Genomic DNA, 25,409 nt, shown 5'->3' on the forward strand with positions numbered 1-25,409 from the left:
AAGTATGGCAGTATATTTGAGCTCCATTTATAGTATAAATTGGAAATGCTGTGGTCTTTTCCTTTTGGCTTGTTTACTTTTATACCATAAAAGCAACAAGGCGTTTAAGTACTGACTGGCTCATTTTCAACAGGAGAATGAGGTTTTGGTATCTGGAAACATAATGAAAATGGAATTGCGAAGTTTCCTATGGAAATAAAGTGTATCCCAAGTCGTGCCTTTTCATCTACTCAACTGCGGTTATAGCTCAAACAAGATTTGGTTGAGTGTCAGGCATTTTAGAGTGAAACCAAGATAACTCAATTACGAGGTCAATTATTCCTGATAGTGGTGGCATTATGGTATACTCTGTGAGTGAGTCACGCAAGGCCTGATTCTTCCATCAGTCTGTAGAACGGTCCCTTCTGGGCTATTAAGTGTTCCAGAGTATCAAATTCAGCTACCCGACCATTTTCCAAGACTAAAATCCTGTGAACATTAAAACAGAAGTGTAAGCTTGGGGATACACCAGCAGCTGTAAGAAACTTAGTTATTTCTAGTTATTTCTAAAATAAATTTCAGTACTTGCTTGTTATTGAACCAAGCTTTCCAGCAGCTTTTCAGCTGGGAAACAGCTATGGGATAGAAATAGGTTTCTGATGAGCGACTATTCAAATACTGAGTTTGTGGGAGGAGAGTTTTTTGGCAACTGAGACTGGAGTAAGATTTGTGAATGTGTATTTTAGCTTCATGATTTTAAGATGAAGCAGAGAGCTGTAGCCATGGTTTGCTGTCAGTGGAGGGGGGGGAAAGGGATGTGACACAGCATGAAATGCATCATGTGGGAATAAATGATCTTTGATTAGCCTATTGGTGCCTAGCTGATTGAAGCAAAGCTTTGAGCGTTAAACAAGAAAAGACAGAAATGAGATTGCTGTTCACTAACACTGTGTGGTTTGTCTAGTTCACCCAGGTCTTCCTCCCTCCTTAGGAAAGTGGCTGAAAGTATTACCTGTCACAGTCCATGACAGTGTTTATCCGGTGAGCTATTGTTAACACTGTGCTGTCTTTGAACTGAGTCCTCAGGGTGGACTGAATCTGAAGATCAGTTTCTAAATCTACTGCTGCTGTGGCCTCATCTAGAATGAGGATTTTGGCTTTCCGAAGAAGTGCTCTGGCCAGACAAACCAGCTGTTTCTGACCAGTGCTGCAAGTAAGAAGAGGGATGGTAAATTGAGAGCAGTAGTCAGTTTTCCCTGGGGTCAGAATATGTGATTAATTTGAAAATAGTAATGAAAAGGTGATTGTTCCCTTTCCCTGAAAGGGTGGCACTGCAGGTAAGAGCGTGAAACAACTGAAGAAAATCAAGGGAGTGTATTACTATAGCACCCAGATCTGCACTTGGAGCAGGATTCCAGTGGTTTAAGTATTGCACAAATACAAGCCACCACAGTGATTAAGTCTCAAAGGTCTCCCACTTGGCATCTTATGATTTGATTTGATGCTGCTAAACGGGACGATAATGCAGCAAATACTGTCTGGGCGGTTTCTTTTTCTTTTTTTTTTTCTTAAATGAATTAGACTCCTTGTCTCACTAGCTCTATGTTCTCCTAGCCCATGGGCTGGCGCTGCCCTGCTATTGTCTTTCTGCAGATAAGGTACCTTAGGTTTTCCCCCTGGTCAGTGCACTTATATTCCAACTGATCGGGCAAATCTGCAACGAAGTTCTTGAGCTGAGTCAGTTCCAAAGCTGTCCAGATGTCTGCATCAGTGTGTTGGTTTAATAGGTCGAGATTCATTCTTAGCGAGCCAGAAAACAAAACTGGATCCTGAGCACAGAGACAGTACAAACAGCTCCTGAAATGAATTATAAAAACGAGCTCTCTGGTTTTCTCTGATGGGTGCAAATCTGTGGCTAATGTTACATTGCATGGGAGACTAGCATGGCATAGAGGTTATTTCCAACTTTGAAATTTCTGAATGTCCCTCCTCTCGCAGAATCTTTATAAACCCTTCCTAGGTGTTAAAGACTTACAACATTGCTGAAGCATTTTGGAAATTAATTTCATACCTGGGGAATGACAGTTATCTTGGTTCTAAGGTCATGGAGACCTAGTTGAGCAATATCTAGTCCATCAATTAGGATCGCTCCTTCTGCAGCTTCCACTAATCGCAGCAATCCCACAGCAAGAGTAGATTTCCCAGCTCCTGTTCTTCCAGTTATGCCGATCTGTAAAGTGCAAGGGAAAGCTTTTGGTTTTGATGTTCATCATTTTCCACAGTTGGACAGACCTGTCACATTGTTCCTCTTGGCCTTTTGAAGAGAGACAGCTTTGCATAGATCAAATCTTCAGGGCTGGTCATTCAAGACTCACATAGTCTAGCAATACATTCTTAAAGGGAATAATTTATAATTTGTAATTGTTTTGTACGAAAAGGAATCTTGAAAGCCTTTGATGGGAAGAATAACTACAAGACTTAGCAGCTAGAACAGGGCCTTGACGTGACACTAGATTTAAAAAGTGAAATTCCTTTGCTGTAACTCTGCTAACCTTCTGTGAAATGAAATTTCACTTGGAAGAATGTCTAGTGTATGCAGCAATCCTGGAAACACTACTTTGTACTAGAAGAGATGTGCAGTGTGATAGATGGGCTCATACATTACTGCAGCTTTCATGCTTACAAGTTACTATACCTTGGTGTAGGGCAGGGACTGTATCTGCGCAGATCGGATCACTGTAAAGCACTGCTCATGCTTTGTAGCTCTTCTGAAACAAGTGGCTTTGCTTACCTTCTCTTGCCCGTTGATGGTTAGATTGACATGCTTCAGTGCTAACTCCAAATTTGGCCTGTATCGCAAACTATAGTTTCTAAATTCAATTCTTCCTTCAGTGAGCCAAACTTGACCTTGAAGTTTGCCATTCAGAGTCCAGGGTGCCTAAGTAGATTGAAACAAACAGCAATGTATAAAGCTGATTTAAACTACCAAATCAAGTGGCCATACTGAAACAGGAAGCTTATGAAGATATCTGTGCCAAATTCCCCTGATCTATTTACTGTTTCCAAAAGAGAAAAAGGCCTTAAACTTTCATATTGCAAATGCTGACTTTTTACTTTATGCAAAGATGCCAATCATCTTAACTGAAAATGGGTATAAATGTTTGTTTGCATGTCAGAGTTCTGACATTATGAGTGGTTCAATAAAAAAAGATTTATACGCTCCTATGAACAGGACTGTGAAAGTCTCCTTTAGTAGGATCTCAGGGCAGCGTATGGAGAAATAATTTTCATGAATACAGAACAAAAATGATTGCACTGGAGGCTTTTAATGGCTAAAAGGCTATCTAGCGGCCATCAGTTATCAGAGAGTTGCATCGGAACTTGTGCAATAAATACATACTCCAAATATGGGCAGAAAATACAGCTCATTCCAGGCGTGTTACCAAGTGAAGCTATTTTAATGGCGACCTAATGCTTAACAGTCTTAAGGAAATAATGACGATTGGAGGTTATAAAACAAGTCCAGTCAGCTGGATAAAACCCAAATGTTGCAGTTCCTTAAGGGAAACATAACTGGCCTTTTAGAAAGGGAAAAGTAGGGGGTTTGTCCAGGTGGAACAGAAAAGTTACTCATTTAGTTTGCAGAGATGTTCCCCTGTGCTAGGAAGGTCAATAGCTGTTTAGCTACCTCCTTAGGAGTCCTCAAGTATTCTCTCACTCTCTCCACAGAAACAATGTTGTTCTCTATTTCTGTCCAGGAGCGCACCATCCAGTTCAGAACACCAGTTATCTAGCAGAAAGAAACAGAAGCATTCAGGCAGATAAAGTAAGTCTTGACCTGTGCTTGCGAGGTACCTAGTACTTTGTCTTAGTGTTTATTTATAAAGACCTCCTCAGCTAATTCCTTCAGAAATCATCCCTTAAAAGGCTAAAAAATAACCATGGATCCTTGTGAAAGTTTGTACAGCTGTGTTTAAAGAGCCTAGCCAGCTCCCCCCATAGCTTCTCAGCAGGTTTATGGAGAATGAAATGCTACTGACTTTGGATGCTAAAAGATAGTGTAGCTGTTTCTTAGGCTATTGTGTAACTGGTCTACAAGCAGGTAAGACAGCCGCTGAAGACCTTGCTTCAGTTGCTCAGAGTATGCTGTGACTTAAGTATGAGTTCAGATGCAGGAGGAAAAAGATAGCTGGTGCATGTGTTTGAGGTTCATTCTCTAAGGGACCATGTGCTCCAGATGCTCTGGGTTTCAGCAGTGACAGCACGGTTTGGTAGGAGAAGGCATCTAGAAAGCCACAGAAATAGTTCATGACTTCTTAGAAATTAAAATGTATATTGCTTTTGATGAAAGGCAAGCATGGTATTACTCAACGCTGAGTTACCTGAAGAGCATATGAAATGGAGAAGCCAGCAGTTCCTGGACTAAGATGTGTTCTGCCCACTGCTGCAAATAGTGCTGCAAACAACACAATGCCATTGCTTAGAAACTCCAGGTTTGTAGCAAGCCACCTGCAAGAGGAGGAGAGTACAAGGCTGTTGCTGGGTGCCCTCTTCCTTTCTTCCAACAGAATCTGTGATTACTTTGCAAAACACGTGTGGAGCTGCTGGGGTACAGGATGCTCAACAAAGCTCTTGTCGCACCCTGGTTGCTTTTATCCGGCCACCTTGGAGCTCATGAATGGCTCCAGTCTATCCAAACTGGTTGGCTTATGGTCTCCATTAGGATTTTCTCCAAGGCCTGCTGAATGAGAGCAGCCAGCACAGTTTCTTGGATGAGTTGGTCTAACATTTCTCACTCCTTCTGGTACTCCTCACTTCTTTCATGACTGGTAGCTGATGGCTCTATTATCTGATGAGTTCTGCATATACCACAGGCCTCATGCACTCTGTCATGTGATGATGGGCCTCACCAGTCACATACTACAGCTTTCCTGCATTTTGGACACCCAAGTGATACCTCTAGCAGTGTGTCAGCATGTGTGTGTGCCTAGCCAAACAACAGAGCATACTGGTTGCGTGAGGGGCACGTTGCCAGAGAGGGGTGCAGTATGAGTGGTAATAAAAAAGACTACCCTACCCCCAAAACACTGTGCACCACTGTCTCATCTTCTGTATACCTCCACCCAAGCCCCAAGGGCAGCTATCTCCACTCACCAAGGCTGTGACAGTAAACTATCATTTTTTTTACACTGCAGATTTGTACCTGTCAGCAACTGCTCCAGGGAAGCATATTCGCTGATTCTCATCCACTAGAAAATTGCTCTTCAAAATAAACCTTTCCTGGGCCTTGTGAGCACGGATCACACTGCTCCCTTGGAAAGTTTCTGAAATGTGGGAATAGATGGGTGATCTGCTGGCAGCCTCTATGCGTCTCAGCTGGCAGGAGGTGATGACATAGAAGTGCTGGTTGAAGGGAAATGGAAGCGATTAGAAAGTTTATTCCTCCATGGAGGTGCTCCACAGAACATCTGGGAAGGCCTCACCAAGTGCAATAATATGTACTATCCCAGTGTTATAAAACCTAATGTGCAGGTAAGAGATGCCCTTAACAGGTGAGGTAGCATTTCTGCCTGTGTTATGTCCTATCTTCCTTAAGAATAACCCCGTGGTTAGTTAATGCGAAGAAGGCAGGGTACTCTGAACTCACAAAGCCTCTAAACTCACATTTACTTTCTCCTGTAGACCAGCCCTTTGCTTGATGGAGAGCAAAGGCATACTTGCACCCTTACTTGCCCTTCCCTCATGTTCAGTCTTAGCTGGCAAAGTGTCTGAGGTGTCAGAGCCCAATGGGAGAACTGTATGGCATACATGGATATATTAAAAAGCAATGTAGGAATTCTGGAGGAAAGGAAAAATGCTTTTGGTCTTAATGTGATTGCATTTACACTAATGGAGACAAGGAATATAGCTCTAGGTAGGATTTGATCTGGACATCAGAAAAGCACAAGCCTCTTTGTGAGGTCTCTGGGATGCTTTGGAAGGCTGAGGTGATGTGGGAAGAGCCACTGACATTACTCTTGTTCAGTTGCAATTTGAGATGATGAAACTAGTTTCTGCATGTCTCTGCTCTTAAGAAATGGAAGGAGGCTTTCTGCAGGGACATGGCCATGCTGCTTCAGCCTCACCTGTCTGGGTATCTCTCTGAGCTCCTACCTGGAATGCAGCATAAAGAACAGTCAAGGGCACTATGGCCATTGCTGCCCTTGGTGTAGCCACTATAATCACAAGGTAGATCTCCAGCAAGTTGAACAAGAATCCCAGCAAGGACTTCAGCTTGTCAGGGATGACAGAATCAATAGCATCCATTTCTCTGGAGAAGCGGTTCAGCAAGTTTCCAATAGGTGTTTGCTCAAAGAAGACCATTGGGGATCTAGCAACGTTCCTCAGCAACTGCAGAAACAGCTTGTGTGATGCTAACACGCCACCTAGAAGGACTGCTGCTGTGGAGGCAAATCTGCCAAGGGCTGTAATAAAAAAACAGTAGTTATTAGTAGGTCTGAACAAACTCACCTTGGAGTTCTCCTTTGCAAGATCATGATTTTCACTTAGTACTGTGAATGCTATACTAGTGAAAAGAGCTGACTTCCTCTTTGGTAGCAATTAAGCCAAGCCTCAGAGCTGCAGGGTAAACTATCCTTTTTGTAGGGTAGCTACAGAGGGCTGGAAGACCTTCTAAGCAAGCTTGATGGGGGCCACGGATTCAGCAACTTAAACACACAGGACAAATTCTTTATTCTTCACAAAATGAGCTTGACTGGAATTACTTGGAATTACTGGAAGTCTTAGGTTTCCTGTCTACAGATTCACTGTTGGCACAGAAGGGTACCCAACTTTCCTGCTGAAAGGCACAGGAGAACACTTCTAGCATATCATGAAGTAGAATTTCAGGCAGTAACACTGGAAATATTACTCGGATCCCTTAGAAATCCCCTCTGTGCGTCAGAGCCTGTAGTTTTAGGTCCCATGCCAAACCTTTAGGGCTGGTGCCAAAAGCCCAGGAGGCTAAGAGCCCGTGGGTATGCACTTGTTTATATTCTGAGAAAACATCCTGGATGTAGGAAAGGGAGATGGAAATACAGAGGAGAATTAGGTGACCAAGTTAAACGAACCTTGAATGACTCCTAGTGCACCAAAGACTCCAACTCTCAGCTCTGTGTGCTGTTGTGTCCTGTTGTGAACAGGGTCATCTGTCCACATGCTGAGCCAGTAACCACGAGAAAATGACACAGCTTGCTGACATGTGAACAACAGAATGGTGTACACACACAGTGGTAAGCCTGTCGCCTTCAGGTAGGCTGCATAAATTGAAGTATTAACCTAGAGCAAAACGATCGGGGGGAAAAATAGGAGAGGTTGGGATCAAGCTTGTTAGAAAGGAAAAGCAGGTCTGAAACAATGGAATGATTTATTATGGCATATCTACTCGGTTATATGTCATGGGTCATAACAACCATGTTAATTCTTTTTTTGTTTTCCTCATGGATGAATAATGAAGCCATACTTAAATAAATCCATGGTATTAATAAGGGATTATTGTCAACTGATGAACGTTCTTGCAGTAGGCTCTTGTTACTGCTGGAATGCACGTAAAGCTTTCTTTATGCCAGGCAGTGGTTTTCATTTGTTCTCAGTGCGAGTGAGAACTACCATGTATCCCACTGACTGCTTGCGTGAGTAACTGCTGATCAGCAGAGGTGATGCTGGCTAATACTGTGCTTTCCTAGGGGAAGATCTGCCTCCATTGGGGTGTCTGACTTCTTACTCTCATCTCGTCTCAGTACCAGTGTGTAGCCTTAGCTATTTGTTTTCTCCCCACGTTTTACTGCCGCTACAATGCGCACTGAATACACACCTCATCCATACCTGACTCCTAGCTGGAATCCCATGTCTGCTTCTCTCCTTTCAGAGAGCCCTCCTTGCCTCAGCCTTTTGAGGAGTTTCCCTTGGGCAAGATGAGAACAGTGATGTGCTTCTGTGCCCCTTCCCACCAGCCTCAAGAGTTTGTGGACAGACTCAAGATTACAAGTCCCTTGTAACCTATCCTCTTCTGTCCCTTACCACCACATCACCCTGATTGCCTCAGTGCGCTTTCCCCCTTCAGGTCAACTCTTGAATCAGGATCTCTCTCCTTAAGTGGTCATAAATTATTTTTGTTTTCCCCTCTCATTTCCATAATGTGCTCTCTGCAATGTAGATGCATTACTCTGATTGTGGGACCAGTCCTTGGATTGGGGCATCCAGGGAGATACAGTTTGCATAGAAGGTGCTGTGTAAAATAATGCTGAAATGACTTTGTCTCAATTATAGGGCAAACTTGTACAGCTCAGCTGACTTCCCTGGAGTTGCACTGGTTTAACCTAGGCAATGAGCTGACCTGCCTGCCATGAGTGGGTCAGTAATAAACCCATGGTATGTGTCTTTGCCTTTATAGGAAGGTGCTGTCCTTACCCTGCTGTGCTGGGTTTTCTCTTCCTTCATTAATCTTCCTTTGGTGGCTGCAGCAGTGGTAGAGTCTTGACTTGCAGGAATGGTCTCCCTTCCCATAGCAGAAGATCTGACTGAATTGTCACTTCATAAAGAAAACAAAAATCCTTTCAATTTTTAGCCAAGGCAATGAGTATTTTAAAGCTGGATCTCCTTACCCATCCACGTCTATATTCATGCCTATTTTGAGGGCTGCAGTTTTCGGGGTCCTCTAGAGTGCCCCAACCATTGTCCATCTTTGTCACAGGGACTGGGCTTTGTCAAGCTATTAACAAACTAAAGCTTTAAGCATTCACTAGCTGTGGCTGGTTTGAAATGAGTCAGACCTTACAGCCCCACTGGGAAGTGAACAGCAAGGAAATGTATCAACATGCCTTGTATGGGAGCTCTGGAACAAATTCTCACTCCTTGTGAAATATGGAGGAAAATGTTAGTCAGCCTCCACATTCAAGAGTAGTTTCTTACCTGTGGAGCAAGTTCTTCAGTGTCTGAGACAGCTTTAAGCTTACCTAAAGAGCTTCCTCTGTGATAGACCACTTCTAGAGGTGATAGTGCCTTTGGTGTCTCCTAGAGCTGTGAAATAAATGCAATTTTTTTTTCTAAATGCTTTAGAATCCTGCTTCGTCCTGTATAGCCTTTGAGAGACTGGTAATACAGAGGAAAGATTCACTACAAAGAATTGTTTCTAAGGGTAGAAATATTAAGATGAGGCTTGAAGAACAGCACATATAGTGGGTAATTCTGTTTACTGCATGATTGTTGTCTACTAAGATGGAACTGTTTATTCAAGAACCAATATTGAGGTGATGAGTCAGCTAATTTGACAGGCATATTTTTCCCCACACAAAGCGACACCTTATCGTAATTGAATCTTGGCTTTAAATGTCCATAATAAAACAAATCTAAGGCTGGCTTTTCCAGTTTTCTTTTCTTTTCCCTCTTCCCAACTGTGAACAGCAGCAGACCCCTCCCCTGCCAGTTCTTTAATCTTAAGTATAATATTAAGGAAACAATTGACTGATAGACATAGGAAGAATGATTCCAACTCATTTGGGTTACCTGGAAAACCAGTGCCTGCCTGCTCTTCTGCAGTAATGTGTGAATGAAGAAATTCTGCAAATGCCCCATTTCTCTGTAGAAGTTCTTGGTAGGAACCAATCTCTGAGATCGTTCCATCCACCAGAAAAACAATGTTGTCCACTTGAGGCAAAATGTTGATTGTGTGAGTCACCAGCACACGAGTCTGCTTGAATAAAGATCAAACAGTTACAATTGTTCTGGTGTTTCCCTGCTCACTCGAGCTTTTGCAGTCAGCTGTCTTCTGAAGAAAGACATGTACTCAGCGTGAGCTATGATTTTTACTAACTTGGAGATATTTTTGTTATTTATTCTTGTCACTTCTGACTGTCTCTTTAATGAAGTTTATCTTTGCAGTACAGCTTTGTGCCCATTTTGAAAGTGCAGAACTCGGGAGCAGTGAGTTAACTTGCTTTGTGTCACGTACAGCATAAAAGAATGAGAATGGGAACTGAAGCCTGAAGTCCTAGGCTATCACCCTGTGTGTAGGGGGACCTTTTGCTTGGCTCACTGACCAGTTCCATGTTATTGATTCCCCTCAGGCTGAAGCTCTTAGGTAGAATGATGTTAATTGGAGAGTATGTCACATTTATTGTCATTGATATCAATATTTCAGAATCAAATTTGTGCCTGAAAACTTCATCAACCTGAATGGAGTTAGAGTGCAGCTCCTTCATGTTTAAACTTCTGAGCATATTTGCACAGATAATTACATGTAGGAATGGACATATGAAAAGTAATTTTTCCCTAGGTAACAAATTGGCATGTTCTACATTTCTAATATACAATCAAGCCCTTTGAGTACTGCTTAAGTCTGATACATTCTTTCTTTGCCAGTCTTTCTGTTTCAATACAATAATTACATTCTGATACTTGCAACCAATCCACATGAAGAGAAAGGTATTTGTAATCAGACACGTCTGTTTTAATTGGACTTTCTAATGAAATAAATTATCTATTTTCCTTCTACAATGTGAAATTGAATCAAGTATTTGTAGGCAATTTATACCATGAAGCAAATAGAGCTGCCCTCGCATCCCTTCTCATGTAGCCACATATATTATCCAGATTGCTTGACAGCAGAGAAGTACGAAGGAATAACAAAATGCAACCAATGCAAACAATAATGGAAGAGAGGTGTTTAAGATGGATTTTAAGACTGAAGTTTAAGTGATGAACATTTGGGTGATGAGAACTGTAAAGGTGCCACTGAACCAGTCAAAAGTGATGGGACTAGACATTATGATAAGATACAATGAGCTGGAAGAGATCAGACAGCTCTTCCTAACTATACTAGAAGTAAATCTCAAAAAGGGAGAAGGGTAATGTCAGTGGAAGACCAAAGACCTATAAACTTGCTGTAGAAGTAAGGCTGGAACTAGGCATGTGGTTCGCATGAGGATAAAGACAGTCTTTCAGGAAAACCTAACTTCTCAGTCTTCCTCCTAGGCGAGATTTACTGCAGGACTTCCACATGCTGTGTGGAGTGCAGAGGTTACCTGTTCCACTGTTGCTAACAGTAGTATCTGCTGCCACTAACAAAAAATAATTTGGGAGCCTTCGATAAAGTAACCACCTTACTCGAAACATTTCAGGGGCCCCGATAATTAGATACATTTTGCCATCTTTTACAGTTTGGGATTTATAACATACCTTGTCCTTCAGTAAGCCGTTGGGTCCAAGAACATGTTCAAAAATGTGCTGTCCAACATGGGCATCAACAGCTGAGAGGGGGTCATCAAGTAGGTAAATCGAAGCCTTCTGGTACACGGCACGAGCAAGGTTGACCCTTTGCTTCTGCCCTCCAGATATATTTATTCCCTGTACAAATGTATTGACACTGTTTATTCCAAAGCTACAGCATATTTGCCAACTGTTGGCTCCATTTTACACTAAGGTTTTATGACTTCCTTATTTTTAAATCAGTGCATCTCCCTCCCTCCAAATAGGGCTCTTGAGATGCAGAGGCAGATTCTTTGGAGCAACTCCACTCTCCTGCAAAAAAGGACCCAAGAATGACCTGGAATTGTTGATTTTTGTCTTAAGCATCTCTCATATCTCTGGTTAGGTTAACTGCCAGGAGGTGGGCTTCAGACCCTGTTAAATCATGGCCTGACTTCTCAGAAATCACTGAGCACCTGCCTCCTGCAAGTTTAGTCCTTTTGTAGGTGTTCTAAGCAGGACACCCAAGTTGTAGCTACTCATGGAAAAGTTGGCCAAAATATAAATCTAAGCCAGTACCTTCTCTCCTATTTCACTCTTCCGCCCTGCAGGGAAGCTCTCCAAATCAGGTTGCAGTGCACAAGCATCTATCACTCTATTGAACCATGTTTCATTCATCTCTTTCCCAAAGAGAATATTATCTTCCACTGAAGCATTTTGTATCCAAGCTTGCTGGGGGACGTAAGCTGCCGTGTCCTATAAAAATGGAAAAATGTTAATAATCTTTTTCATAAGCTCAACTTGACACTGTGGGAACCTGCCTTTAAAGAAAAACTCTCCCAGTTAGATTTATAGAAATCTGGAATGATCACCACCATTGACAGGTCTCAGAGAGCTCTGCAAAATATAAGTCTGCACTCTCATTATCTTACAGAGGAGGAAACAGAGGTGCAAGTACATGATGTGATTTACCAGGATGCCACTTCAGGTCACTGTCAGAGTGGGAAATAGAACTGGATCTTTGAAGTCCTGTTCCAGTTCCCATTCCCAAGGGCCAGGCTCATCCAAGAGGTCCTAAGCACCTTCAGATAGTTAAATGTGGGCTGCTACATACAGCCTTTGTTAAAATTCAGCAATAAATGGTTAATACCTTGCCGTTCCTGAAGACAGCCTAATTAGAAGCAAATGCGCAGGGGAAAATTTACCTTCATGATCATGCAGCCGTCCATCTTCTCCAGCTCACCAAGTAACGCTGACAGCAAGGAGGACTTTCCAGCACCTACCTGGCCAACTACAGCAAGCAAGGAGCCTTGGGGCACGGTAAGATCTATCCTATAGACAAAAAGATTAATCTCTTATCACCTTTTAGATACACCTTCTGAAAAGAAAATGGCCAAAATTCTTGCTATTGTCTTGTAGCAATAAAAATGTACCAACTAAACCCCCTAAATTCATACTTGAGGCCTCAGTTACACAGCGTTACTCTTCCTGTCATGCTGACTTTTTGCAGCAGGAGTCATCCCTCCAAAGAAACCTCCAACCAGAACGTCTTCATCCACATCCTCCTCTGAGTTTCAAACCCAGATCCCCACTCTGGAGATAGGCTAGCCCAAAGCACTGGATATAAAACATTCCTGAACGTCAGAACTTTTCAACACTGTTTCTTTTCTAAAACTGCAATGCCTTTTGAAATAAGCATGTAGTGATGTCATATATAATATCTGCATACCATCAACTCTACTTTTTTGACTTAAATTACTGTAATTTCATATTTGGACAAGAAATTTATGTAAAGAAAGCAGTCTCCATGTATTAAGGCAACATCCATATACAGGTACCTTCCCATTTATGTGCTCCCAAGCATAAAAGCAAGATGACATTTTGTCTGACTTTATAATTTCCAGAATTCAACGTTAAATATGAAACAAACTCAGAAGCCTCTAGATATTCCACAGTGGTTTCACTGATTCCCCTGAGGTGTTAGTTCATGCAGCATCCACCCTGACCTACTGAACTGAGATGACTAAGAGTAAGTCTGTACCTTCTAAGACAAGGAGAAGTTTCTTTGCTCCAGCAAAAAGTCCCATTTCTTATGGTGATACTTGCCTGTACTAAAATATGAGGAGAAATAGAACACTTGTCATTTCAAAGGTAGGTACAGAAACATCCCTGTTTATGTGACTTCATCTTTCAGTGTGTATTTATATTACATAAAATGAACCTTCAGTATGAAAAGAATCGGTTAATTACCAGACTAGATTTCATCACTGGAAGTCAATAGGCCTGAGAGATAAAGTGACAGTAAGGGGCAAACATTTTTTTTCTCTTGACTATGGTAGGCACCCTAAGAGTGGAAGCTGAACAATGGAAGCTACTTCTCTTGTAAGACAACAATGCTAACACAAAAGCTTACCACAGTCAGAAGTGTTTCTGCTTGAGCTTTCAGGATTCAGTTCTTCCAGATTCAGAAAAGCTGCTAAGCGCTTTAAAGAAACCTTGGCCTGAAATGAAGCCCATGAAAGAATAAGATTTGGAACAGAAAGGGAGCTAAAACCCAAAGTGAAGACTCAGCTTGAAGACCCACTTAGAATGTTAACAAGGTACTATGTTGCGGATGCTGTAGGCTTAGATGGACAAATGCAGCTCCTTAACTGCCTTTATTTCCACTTAGCATAGCAAAAAAACATATTCTTCTCTGTGTTTTCTTTTCTGTTCACACAGTGAAATGGGTGCTTTTTTCTCCAATTCATCCTGCAATCTTTCCAGTGATTGCTTCTGTACATGAAGAGATGTGACAGTCTCCTTGGGGTACAAGAGGGAAATTAAGTTCCCAGCTTTGTACTGGACAATGACTTGCTTTTCTCTCTGGCCTGGGCTAGCAGGGTTTCCACTGATCTCCCATGGAGATTTTGCTCCATCTGTTCTGATTTCTGTCATTAAAAACAGAACTGGAAGCACCTCTGAGATCTAATGGTGCTTCTGACTGGCCCCAAAAGACTTAAGAGTTGTTCTTGGTGACTATTTTGTCAATATATGAAGCCTTTCTGAAAAACAATACTATAAAGTACTTTTAGCTGCAAGTCCTTGCACTTTACTGTTTCACAATAGCAATTAAATAGCTAGCCCTGATGTTCAAAGCCCTAAGAAATCCCTACCTTTACCTGTTAATGATGATCTGCAAAAAAACACTTATGGCCAAAATAAAAGGAACGTAGCCCGCAATTAACCTGGACAGCAGCATTTATGGAGAATGGCAGGAAGGAGTGAGCACTGTTGAGAATGTTGATCAGTGTTAAAGATACAAAGGCCTTCTGAGCATCCAGGACGTGTGTGTTATCCACCAGGGTGTAGACAGCAAACATGACAAATGCAGTCTGAAAGGGAGCAAAGGAACAGCAAACCATTTGCTTCAGACAGGGAAGAAAATGGTTCAAGGGCGACAGACACCTTCCTAAAGACTCTGGAACACATTTAGTTAAATCCAGGCTATCACCAATATACACGGTAGCCATCCTGCAAATACCATAGGCAAAGGCCTTGCATGTTGGTGACAAACCAAGTCTGATCATTTGACATTTGTTCTGCTTTAAGGAAGTTTTGGTGCTGCAACCACAGTGAGGTGAAAGCACAGCCATTTTCTATTGAAAACACACATGGCTGAGCTGCAACAGCAAATGCAAAAGTGACTTGTGCAGCTACTGACTGTGCCGTGAACTCTGTCTAGCCTGGAGGTCTCCAGGTGGCTCTTGCAAAGCAAGCTCAGTCTGCCTGGAGCACACTGCCAGACCAGATGACTTGTCCATGGAACTGTTAGGACAGTGTAAATGTCTGTGTGGCTAATTCCATTGGGGCTCAACAACTCCTGTGAGACCACCAATTCCTCCGGGCAGATATTATCTTTAGCTGTCCCACAGGAAAAATCTGTCTAGACAGGAGTACAAAGAGAAATGGAAGTAACAGCACATGTTTTATGTAGGAAGGTGAACCACTCACCAGGAAAGTTGATGAATGGAAAGACGCTAGAGATGCTGAGAAGAGAATCTGAGATCTTTTTAGGGCCTGAAGTTCTTGCTTCCGGATACCAAGCACTTTCTCTGTGAAGGTTTTCTCCCAGCCATACAGTTTGATTACTTTAATGTCGCTGAGAATGGCATTGGTGAGTTTGGCCCGCTCATCTTTATGTTTCATCTGGGTCTCCTGTAATAAATGTTTGAGTTTTACCATTTAATAGGTTGAATGTTTAATGGTGCAATTACTCTGAAAAAAACACTTTATTCCTGCCTATGAATTGTGAATAAATTTCCCTGCAGTTAAGCTGTGTATACTGTTTTGCTTATGAATCTTCCAGGCTGGGAAATATTTTGCTTTTCATCTTCAGAGCTTTAGTTTTACTGGCAATACAGAAAAAACACAGAAAAGATGGGCGAACAAGGTAAAAGACTTAATATGCAAGAGCTTCCTCCAAACTTCAAGAAGTTTGCAGGCTTCAAATCCTCCTATGTGCCTTCAGATAGTCATGGTAAGCATGAATAATAAATATTAAGCCACCACTTGATGTGAAGTGTTAACGATATGCTTCAGTACAATACTTTTTTTTTTTTTTTTTAATGCTACATGCCTACTGTAATCATCAGTAGCCTTGGATTCCATGTGATCCTTTCTTGGAAGAGCATGGCAGCTTTACATTTAAAAGTAGTATCCTAGCATAACTCAAGTCAGTATACCACTTCATTTTTATGAAGTAAAATTTACCTGAAACTGACTCCTCTTCTTGGTGATCATGAAATTCAGAGGCAAAAGAAAAAGGAATACAGCAATCGAAGTCAAGGCAGATGGCCCAAGAAGCTGCCAGGAGAGAAAATGAAAGAGGAAGAACTTGTGGTGATTCCTAGAAATGACTGTTTTCCATTCCCCTTTCTCACCTTGCCTCTTATTTGAACTTAAGCCTAACATCCCCCATGGCTAAGGCTTTACTCTAATCTTGCCTTTGTCTTTCCTGGGAATTGTGCTTCCTAAGCACTGTGGATTCTTAACTCTCCAGGCAGGGTAACTCTTGTCATCGTGCTCTGTTGAATTTATTTGCTTCCCTTTTAGGAACTAGATCAGTGCTGAAAGCGATCCAGAAGCATGCTGGCAAGTCAAATAATTTCTGTTGCTGCCGATCTGTTCTTCGATGTGTTAAGGAGGACATCTTGTGGCTGGCACAAGTAAGTGACCCGAAACGAAACCAGGTTTTGTTTAAAAGACAAACCCAAACCCTCAACAAACTATTCTTGCAGCATAAGTAACCCAGCTTGCCTGAATTTACATCAACTAGTGAGATGAAATGGTAGCACTACACTGTGCCACGAACTCTTGGGACAGCTCTTGGATTCCAGGGTTCATAATGATTTGTGTATCAAAACAGAGAGCTTGTTTTTCATGGTTTAGTTCCATCTCTCTACAGATGGCTTACATTTGCCAGAGAGGTGAGCGCTGGTATACCACAGAGAGATAAAAGTATTCTCTACACAAATGGTCTGTGAACACTAGCAAACAAAGTGTTAATTACGCTCCAACTACACGCAACCACATTCAGCTTGTCAACATCGCTAGAAAAGGGATGACTTTTCAACAGTCTATAACCATGGCTACTAATTTTCCAAGGTCATAGTATCCTGCCAGGCATGAGGTACAGTCCATCCTGGTTAGCAAAGGAAGGTCTCAAAGGTCTCTGGAAAGCTCCTGGGGATCAACTGTCTCTATAGTGCTCATACTTCCATTGGGTGTGCTGCCAAAAACAGGGACTAAGAAATAGGGCTTTACCCTGCTGAGAAAATACTGTATGTTGAATTAGGGGGGAGAAAAGGATCTTTTATATTCTCATCCTTCATTTCTAATTCAGGTTTTGCTCTCTCCTTCCTAAACTCCTTGATACCTATGAAACTCAATGTATCCAGTACTCTTCTTGAATATCATATAACTTTGCTTCAAACTGTTTCACTGATTTTGTGGTAATCAGGCTTTAGGATGAAGTATGTCAAGTTGCTATTTCAGACCATTCCCCTTTATGCTCTGTAACTATGCCAAGGAGCTGGAACTGGACTCTCAGCCTGCACTGGGCCACCACATTTTGGTTGAAAAGAGCGGTGACAGAGGAAAATCAGAGGCAGAAGTTTTTCAGTCAGCTCAGAATTACCATACTCAGTGTCTTTTCCCTAAAAGAGACTGAATGCTGAATACACAGGTGAGAGGATGTAATGAAGGATCAGGTGAGGATTCTACATCAATAAAAGTATCTTCTAAAAAGAAAAGTGAATCCACCACGCTGCAGAGCTAAGAAAAATATGGCAATTTCAGGTTATTCAAACCAGCAAAGCTCTAAGCAGAATTCTGAAAAAACTCCTTTTTCCTTTGATACCTAGAATAGAAAGGGATTGTTAAGTACTGTCATCATATTTTACCTGCCACAAGAAGACAAAGCAGATGATAATCCGAATGGGAGCAAGCCAGGTCCCATTAAAATAGATAATCAGGTCCATCAGCTTTTGGACATCAACAGACACCAGATTAACAATTTCACCTACTGTTGCTGCTTTCCTTGATGCACTTGACATGACTAGGATCTAGACAGGATAGAGAAGAAAGCAAAGGCATCATCAAACAACAGCTTTGGTCCACAAATCAAACAACTTTCTTTTCCTTACAAAGGAAGAAAAAAAAAAAAAAAAAAGAGGGGGAGAAAAATGTCAAATCCTAGGTACTGAAACCATGCTGTTGCGTGGGATATGTGACTTCACTTTAAGATGAAGAATTTACTCCTTTCCCTAACCATAATCTACAGCATAAGAAAGTTTATGTTGCTTTTTCCTCTTTCCTTTTCTTGGCTTTTCCTTCAGAGGTAAGATCTGAAAAATAAATAGTAAAATACCTCCCACATACTGTTCAGAGATGAATATAGCATAGAGTTACACCCTAAAAGTAGTTTCTAATAACGTCTCCCCTGATATTGTTAAGAACAAGGTACCAACAATGTTGTAACTACTACTGTAGGGCTACAAAAAGATGAAGACAAAAAGGAAGCTACACTCACCTTCCTGTACACAAGCCCTGTTACTGCAGTTTTCAGTCTCAACCCCAGAACAAGACACATGTACATATATCGTTGTTCAAACAGAGTCTGGAGGCAAGCCAAAAGGAACATAGTGAAGGCATAGAAATAACCATGCCAGCTAGGTGCTTCTTGATCTTCAATGAACTCCAGGAAAAGGCTGCAAGATAGGAGCAAAATGTTGATGAATCCAGGTAGAACTGATGAAATATCAGACACACAGAAATACCAGGGATTTTTCTGTATTCTCTCTGGCTGATGTTTATCAGTAAAATAGCAGAAGAATTGGAAAAACTGCCGAGTATCCTATGTCTTATAATATCCTGATTTTTGACATTTAGTCACTCTTGGTTTTGAAGCAATTTTTGATCTCAGCATCTTCTTGGAGGAGTCCTCATTTTCAGTGTTAAGGATGGCTCCCTAAATCCATGACTTTGCATATTTCTGACAAATTGGGAGCCATAATCTAAGGAAGTCATTGACATTTCCTGAACTTCTCTTAATGACTAAGAAGTGATTTTGCCCTTGAAAATATACTGTAATGCAGGTTTGTGTTGTACCAACGCAATCCACAAAGCACTATGTCAACTGACTGAAGAAGCTATTTAAGATGTGTAGGATGCACAGCTGTGCTCTTTATAATTAGTCAGGGAACATGGAGCCTTAAGACTACCGCAAGTGGCTGACAGCCTGTGCAAATAATGTGATATGTAGCACCATCAAATAACTTGCTCCTGTTCCAGTAAAGTTGTCAAAAGGCTTAGTGCAGCCTGTCCTTTCCACTGCTGGAATACAGCAGTGGAGAAAGCATGCACAGCTTTAGACAGTGGTTTGGTTTTTTCCCCTCACTGAGTTGACTCTAGGCTTAGCACAAGTGATAGTCCAGCTCTTTCCACCAGCAATAGGAGATTTCAAAAGATAAGTGTTTGTGTGTCCACCTCTGTGGGTGCTGCCATGACATACACATCTGTGAGTTCATGCACACAGCAATCTTGTACATGTGATAGAAATACATTATAAATATGCACATACCTCAGTAACTTTGGGATGGAGAACAAGAAGACATCACAGATAACTAAGCAGACAGTGCTGAGAAGGAAATAGGTTCCAAACATGCTCCAAAACGCTTTCAGTAAGGGCCTGCTCTGACTGTGCTCTGACTGCAGCAGAACTTCTGTCTCCTCAGCTTCTGCTATGCCAGTTTCACTCTTCTGACCCTTTTTAAATGTAGCAGACCCCACTTTTCTAGAGAAAGAAACAATGAGAAAGCTAGCCGCAACTGGAGAAAGCTTGGGGATCTTATGCTTTCAAAAAATCATTAAATATCTCACACTGGGTCTCATGCCATGTCCAGTAAAAATGCTCATCAAAAAATGATCCCTCTCACAAAAAACTTACAGTTCCATGCTTCCAGGAATGGAAGGATGTTCTCCAGCAGATTTCAACACTTAAAATCAGGTTTTGCACAAAGGAACTCACTCACTGAGCGCTCACCTACTGAAGAGTAAAGACCCCCAAGTTTTCACAGCAGAGCATTACTTGGACCATTTTATGTATGCTATCCTTTTCTTCTTCTTGTTTAATGGACAAATAATTCAGCAGGATTGAATCTTTCAACCGTTCTCTTGTCCAGGTAGGAAGCACCTAGCAGAGCTTACATTCTGAGCCTCAATATGTGCTGAAGCAGTCTGTCTAGCACTCTGTGGGGAATGGAGGGCATTAAAGCCTGTTCTGAGATGGCACACCAGCACCTGTAAGCCTAGTTCTTTATATAATCTAGACGCAAGAGAGAAACTGCCCAGTGAGTCCATGACACACCCTCTAGATCAAGTACTCACTGCTGGGTTCTGCTATGACATTTCTTCCACACTCTTTCAGCCCAAGAAACAATTTCTTCAGAGGAGTCCTCTTTCCTCACTGGCCATAAGTCATCCACCTTCAAGGACCGCTGACAGCCTTTCCAGACAAGCCTGGAAAACACACAGACTGCTGTAAGGTAAGCACAGAAGGATTTGTTATGCATGTAACATTTCCAAAACAGATGGGCTTTAAGTTAGTGCACCACAGTGAGCACATAGGTACTTACATAAAACACTACTCGGGACTATCCTTTCCCAGAATAAACATGAGTGCTCAGGAACAGCAGTTTTGCTTCAAATTCCTATGCTATCTTCTGTCAACATAATGAGGATTTGCCAGTAAGCCCTAATTTCTAGTCCATAGTGAGAGCTGGGTCTTGGGCAGTGGGGGACAAAGTTCGGTTTAACTTACTCTGTGACTCAGTGAAACACAGATGAGGCCTTATCGTAGTGGACGTTAGGCCCAAGGTATGTAATCATTTTACTTCCGAATGCTAAGCAGCAGGCTGGGCCAATGTCCTCATTCACTATTTTCCCCTTGCCCAGCATTTGTTATAGGAAGGTCTGGCAGGCAAACAGGGCTGTGGTTGGTGTACCGTGATCTTTTGACATTGCTGGGGTCTATTTTGAAATTGGGAGGGCACTGGAAGGGTAGCTGGAAGGGGGAAGAGAATTATCTAGAATCACAAATTTGTGTTTTGAACTGTTTTGAGAAAAGTAAGTTAAATTTTCACAATTTGATCTTGTGAGAATACCTCAAGTCCCCAGAGAAAGAACTTAAAATACTCACTCCATAAGCTAACCCGGGGGCTGAGATATTTCCTACTGGCTGTCATCTACACCCTCTCTTATGCTGCTGGTTTTTTTCTGATATTCTAGCAAAAGCACGTCTTTTTCTGTGTTTTCTTACCCAGAGAACCACCAGTATGTGATTTTGGAAAGAAAAGAGGTGCTGGCTTCTGGACACTGATTCTGATGGGAGGAAAAACATGGGTGATATTTATATAGAGAAAAGGGCATGTGTCAGATGAATATAATCCCCTTCTGTGCTCCCCCAGGCAAAGCAATCAAAAAGTTACACACCCCTCATTCACTGACCCTGACAGTGCAGATGTATTGTGGAGGATCAATGGGATTGGGAGACTTTGGAGAATTAGACTTTGAATGTTTCCAATGGAGGAACAAAGAATATCATTCTTAATACCCAAAGACATTTATTTTCTGAAGTACCGAGCTCTGCCTTACTCATAGAGTACTGCTGCACAGGAGAGCAGGGGGAAGCAATATGAGCTCTACCTACTGGTTTCGATGAAAAGAAACATAAATATGGATAGAAGAGGGTTTTAGTTTTTCAAAACACACATTGAGAGACAGAGTACTATTATTTCAAATTCTGCTGGTTACCTTTTAAAACCGTCAGCCTTTATGCAGAATGATGCATCTTACATCTCCCAGATACTGACGTTCCTGTGTACTCCCATAAATTCCTGTTTGAGCAATGAAGCAATGCATTATGAAAAGCTACATTGTACTTACAGGACTGTTGACAGCTTTAGAGAAGAAGGGAGGGTGATCAACTAAGCAGAATAACACAAGTTCTCCTAGCACCAGGCTAACATAAAGGTAAGTAGTAACGTGGTGGAAATGGTCTTCCAGGAAGCCCTACGAGACAGAATACGTGAAATCAGTGGAGAAAGATGGCTTCTCATGTTCTACCAGCCATAAGCTCTGAGTTTTGGTTGAAAGCATGAAGTCCATTTATTTAAGCTGTAGTTATGTAGAGCTACTTAAACAGGTAACTCCTGAAACTGGAGTATCAGAAAATGCTAAATAACGGACATATGTATTACTTATAGTGACGGTTTTATCGTGAGGCTTCACAGAAGTCTAGTCAAGTCAGATGTCCACATGGCATCATTATTCAGTGAACTTTGGGTGCTCTGAGGGATAGAAGCTCCTTGCTCACCTAGTGGGATGAGTTGTTGATAGAATAAAGCAGCTGCCAGGTTTTATCATAAATGGCGTGTCTAAGGGGCTCCATGAAGGGCTCTCTAATTCATTTCACGAATGAGAAAGAGAAAAACCAAGGAAAAAGTCCGAGTATTTTTGGAACCGTATTTTGGTAGCAAGAAGTGGCAGAGTGTTATTTCTACAAGAGGCCTGGTGCCTGAGTATCATTCAACACAGCAGGAACAAGCAAGTTCCTAACTGTCTTTTGTTTAGTGGCCGCATGTTTTTCCCCTATTACTTAAACACACAGGTGACATAAGCTTTTGTTTATCCCTTGTTGTGATGGAAAGGTACAACTGTTTGCCTGAAGAAAATGGCCACTGACAGTAAGTCTCAGATGTGTAAACCTAGCTAGCACTCCTCCCCAGATAAACATTCACCACAATATACCAACATATTTATGCTGATACAAAATCTGGTGTAAGGCCAGTTTTTACTGACAACATTTATGTTCATTTTGCTTTTATTCATATACAAAGTCTGCCGAGCTCTCAGAAAACCACACTCTGTCTACATTGAAAGGGACAACATGCATGGAGATGACAAAGTGTCATCAATCACTTTTCTCAGCATGTACCTTAAGGAGAGGAACTTGGTTCTCCACCTCGCAATCAATGAGGCAAAAAGAGCCTGGTTGTATAGAGACTTCACACCCCTGCATGCTAAAGATACATGATTTCACTTACTCTTTCCAGGGCGTGTTGGACTTTGGAACTAAACATCACAACCGCAGCCATGAATGAGAGCAGCCAGTAAATCAACAGGATGCCTGAAGACTGGATGCCCTTCATTCTTTCTGCCTGGGTAAGGAACACGGCAAGGATCTGCGAGGAAGTACGAATTTGTCCAAATAAATAGCTGGTAATGGAATGCCAAACATTATTATCAAATTAGCAGATACAATAGAGAAAAATCAGTTAGTTTTTTGCTCAAACATTTCAAGATGTTCTGAGCTGCAGCATTGTTCCTAAAAGGCTAAAATTGAAAAGCATTATGTGCAACTTTGCACTCAAGAATGTCTCTCCGGAAAGGGCAAATAATAAAACTACACGTGGGCCAACAGGCTGGGAGGATCTAGGCTACGAAGACCCAATGACAGAAGGGGAGGATAGGCATTTAGGTTGAACAGAAATCCCATTTCATTCTAAACCATACTAAATCGCATACCATGGTTATGAGAAACTACATCTTGTCTTGTTGTTGTGAGGCCTCTTTCTAAACATTCCTGCTACCTCCACTCTTGCGAGGTGTACTCTGCCCACAGGGCTCTATACCGTAGCTGTACAGCCAGCGGTCTGCCCCACGCAACTCCAAACCCCTGCTGCATTACACAGCAGAAACTCACAAAGCACATCTCCAGCCTTCTAGTCTCCATCAGCTATCTTTGTGCTCAAAGATACTGAGAAACATGGGAAATACAATACCCGCCCCAGGAGGGCTAAGCTAGGCCACACGCAGACAAAACAAAGGAAGAATTACCATTGTGATTCCCACCACGGCAGGGCTAATGAAGAATGCTGGAGCCCGTGGGATCCCTTGGCTTATTTCCCACAGTACGAAGAAGACATTAGAAAAACACAGTATTACCAGGATGAATCCAAGGACCTGGGGGAGAGGCAGCAAACACATGTTGGAATGGACTGAAACGGTGATGGGACAATCCACCAAACTGAACGGTCCAAGCAGCCTAGGTGGTTAGACTGGAGAGGTGGAAGAGCAGGTTTGGGACAGAGAGCGTTACAGGAAGTAGCAGAGAACCGAATGGAAGTAGAGGGGAGAAGGTCTTAATGACAGTTCTTCCTAAAACTTTACTTGATTTATACTGACCTGGCTTTACCTGAGTGAGTAAACGTTAAAGCAAACACAGAGATGGATCATCAGAAAAGAGTTAATGATTTAGAAAAATTAAGTTCTGCATCAAAGTTGTGATAATGTTAGGATCAAACCCCATCCTCCACCCTTACCATTTTGGCTTTGAAGACGTGGGACATCCTGATATAGCCTTTGGTTTTGTGTTGAAGATACAAGTAGTAGAAAGGAAAACAGATCCAAAGATAGGCACAAGGGATCCAAGCAACGACTGTCCTCTCAAAGCACCACGTAAATCTTGGGGTGTTTGTATACCATGTCTGGTTCCAGTTCTGTCACAGAATCAACACAGAAGTGAAACAGTAAAGCTAATGTATGCAGAACTTCACCAGCTAATGCAAGTTGCTAATGCTACAACTGAGATCTACGATAAAGTTAGAGGAGCTTGATTTACGGTTCCAAACGTAAAAAACCTTTGGCCACAGAGGGGCTGCTGGAGAATAGTAAGGTGTCACGGGTGAGGGATGGAGGGAGGACTCAGCAGTGGCATTTTGGAGGGAATGGAAGTAGAAAGAGAGGAGCGGGGGGGAAAGGTTGGAAAAGTGAAAGATGCCCAAGAAAGGACATCATGTATCACAACTAGGGAGCAAAAAAGAGAGGAAATTTAAGTTATTGAATGTGGACTGACAAAAAATAATTTGGGCATGAAAAAGATTATTGGCATTTGGGAACCCTCAGAACAGTCAGTAGGGAATGGCTGGCGAAATGGAGGAGGAAAGAAGTGTTCTAGTGCATAAACTGCACGGTAACTGCACTTCCTCATCCGTATTTATAATCCATTTGTAATTTTTTCTGACTGAACAAATAGTTGGATCTCATCTGCCAGCGCAACAGTACTAAAAATACAGCAACTGTAGATAAACAGGCAAGTGTATTTTTTCTCCAGCAGCTTGCAGAGGCGGTCTGAGTCCTTTATGTGGAGGATACAATGCAAAGCGAGGCTAGGGGAAAGGAATCACTTGATGACGAGAGGAAGCAGCTAAGGGCCCACAAATTCTTGTGAGCGTTTATGGATGGAAATCCACGTGAGCCTGCACCGATCAACTCAAGAGAGCCCTTTCAAAGGTACTTCCGTAGCGGGTCATCCAGCAGAATCTTTCTGAAGACAATAACGGGACTAACTTCAGCGCCCTTCCAGCAGCGCAGCCGGACTGCACGCTCCCATGCAACTCTCATCCCATTTACCGGGACGGGATAAGGACTTGGGCTGTTCTGTGCCGGGGCGAAAACTTGTCCCTGGGAGCAAAGTCCCCAACACCAGCCACCTCTGACGGACGCGCGCTTCACCGCTGACAGCGTGTCCGTCCGCCGCCTTGCTCGAGTACCGCGCTGGGCACCTGCCGCCCGGCAGGAGGGGCCGCGGGCACCCGCCCGGGCGG

The 25,409-nt window shown here is 42.3% G+C and overlaps 2 protein-coding genes across 2 annotated transcripts in view; one reads left to right on the forward strand and one right to left on the reverse strand.

Moving 5' to 3' along the window:
• ABCC1 (ATP-binding cassette, sub-family C (CFTR/MRP), member 1) overlaps positions 1 to 12,476 on the forward strand; it is a 76,039-nt gene extending 63,563 nt beyond the window's left edge. The window contains exon 32 of the mRNA XM_010578509.1: positions 12,441 to 12,476. The gene's annotated coding sequence lies outside the window, so the exon portion shown is untranslated. The remainder of the gene's footprint in view (positions 1 to 12,440) is intronic.
• Positions 1 to 25,206, reverse strand: ABCC6 (ATP-binding cassette, sub-family C (CFTR/MRP), member 6). Its single transcript, XM_010578533.1, has 31 exons — positions 25,153 to 25,206; positions 24,126 to 24,302; positions 23,641 to 23,766; positions 22,848 to 22,985; positions 21,688 to 21,813; positions 21,062 to 21,123; positions 20,131 to 20,262; positions 19,325 to 19,537; positions 18,275 to 18,452; positions 17,646 to 17,807; positions 15,955 to 16,047; positions 15,196 to 15,399; positions 14,430 to 14,576; positions 13,616 to 13,703; positions 13,244 to 13,313; positions 12,408 to 12,534; positions 11,782 to 11,958; positions 11,194 to 11,361; positions 9,523 to 9,706; positions 8,973 to 9,036; positions 8,428 to 8,548; positions 7,089 to 7,296; positions 6,133 to 6,443; positions 5,183 to 5,382; positions 4,362 to 4,488; positions 3,668 to 3,769; positions 2,771 to 2,917; positions 2,051 to 2,209; positions 1,642 to 1,808; positions 992 to 1,186; positions 1 to 468 (listed from the first exon to the last, which is right to left on the reverse strand). The coding sequence occupies exons 1-31, from the start codon at positions 25,204 to 25,206 to the stop codon at positions 360 to 362; spliced, it is 4,536 nt and encodes a 1,511-aa protein (XP_010576835.1). The 3' UTR covers positions 1 to 359.
• Between the last annotated feature and the right edge of the window lie 203 nt (positions 25,207 to 25,409).

Source organism: Haliaeetus leucocephalus, unplaced genomic scaffold (assembly GCF_000737465.1).
Source record: "Haliaeetus leucocephalus isolate CR32 unplaced genomic scaffold, Haliaeetus_leucocephalus-4.0 Scaffold636, whole genome shotgun sequence".
Lineage (NCBI taxonomy): Eukaryota > Metazoa > Chordata > Aves > Accipitriformes > Accipitridae > Haliaeetus > Haliaeetus leucocephalus.

What these genes read in the sequence shown, in the direction of transcription:
- ABCC6 (XM_010578533.1), bottom strand. Translation starts at nt 25,206, where the DNA reads ATGAGAGTTGCATGGGAGCGTGCAGTCCGGCTGCGCTGCTGGAAGGGC. An exon ending in ACTTCTCCTTGTCTTAGAAG is followed by an intron (nt 12,535 to 13,243) that starts GTACAGACTTAC and finishes TTTTGTCTATAG; the next exon opens with GATAGATCTTACCGTGCCCC. An exon ending in ACTTGAGGACTCCTAAGGAG is followed by an intron (nt 2,918 to 3,667) that starts GTAGCTAAACAG and finishes CAATCTACTTAG; the next exon opens with GCACCCTGGACTCTGAATGG.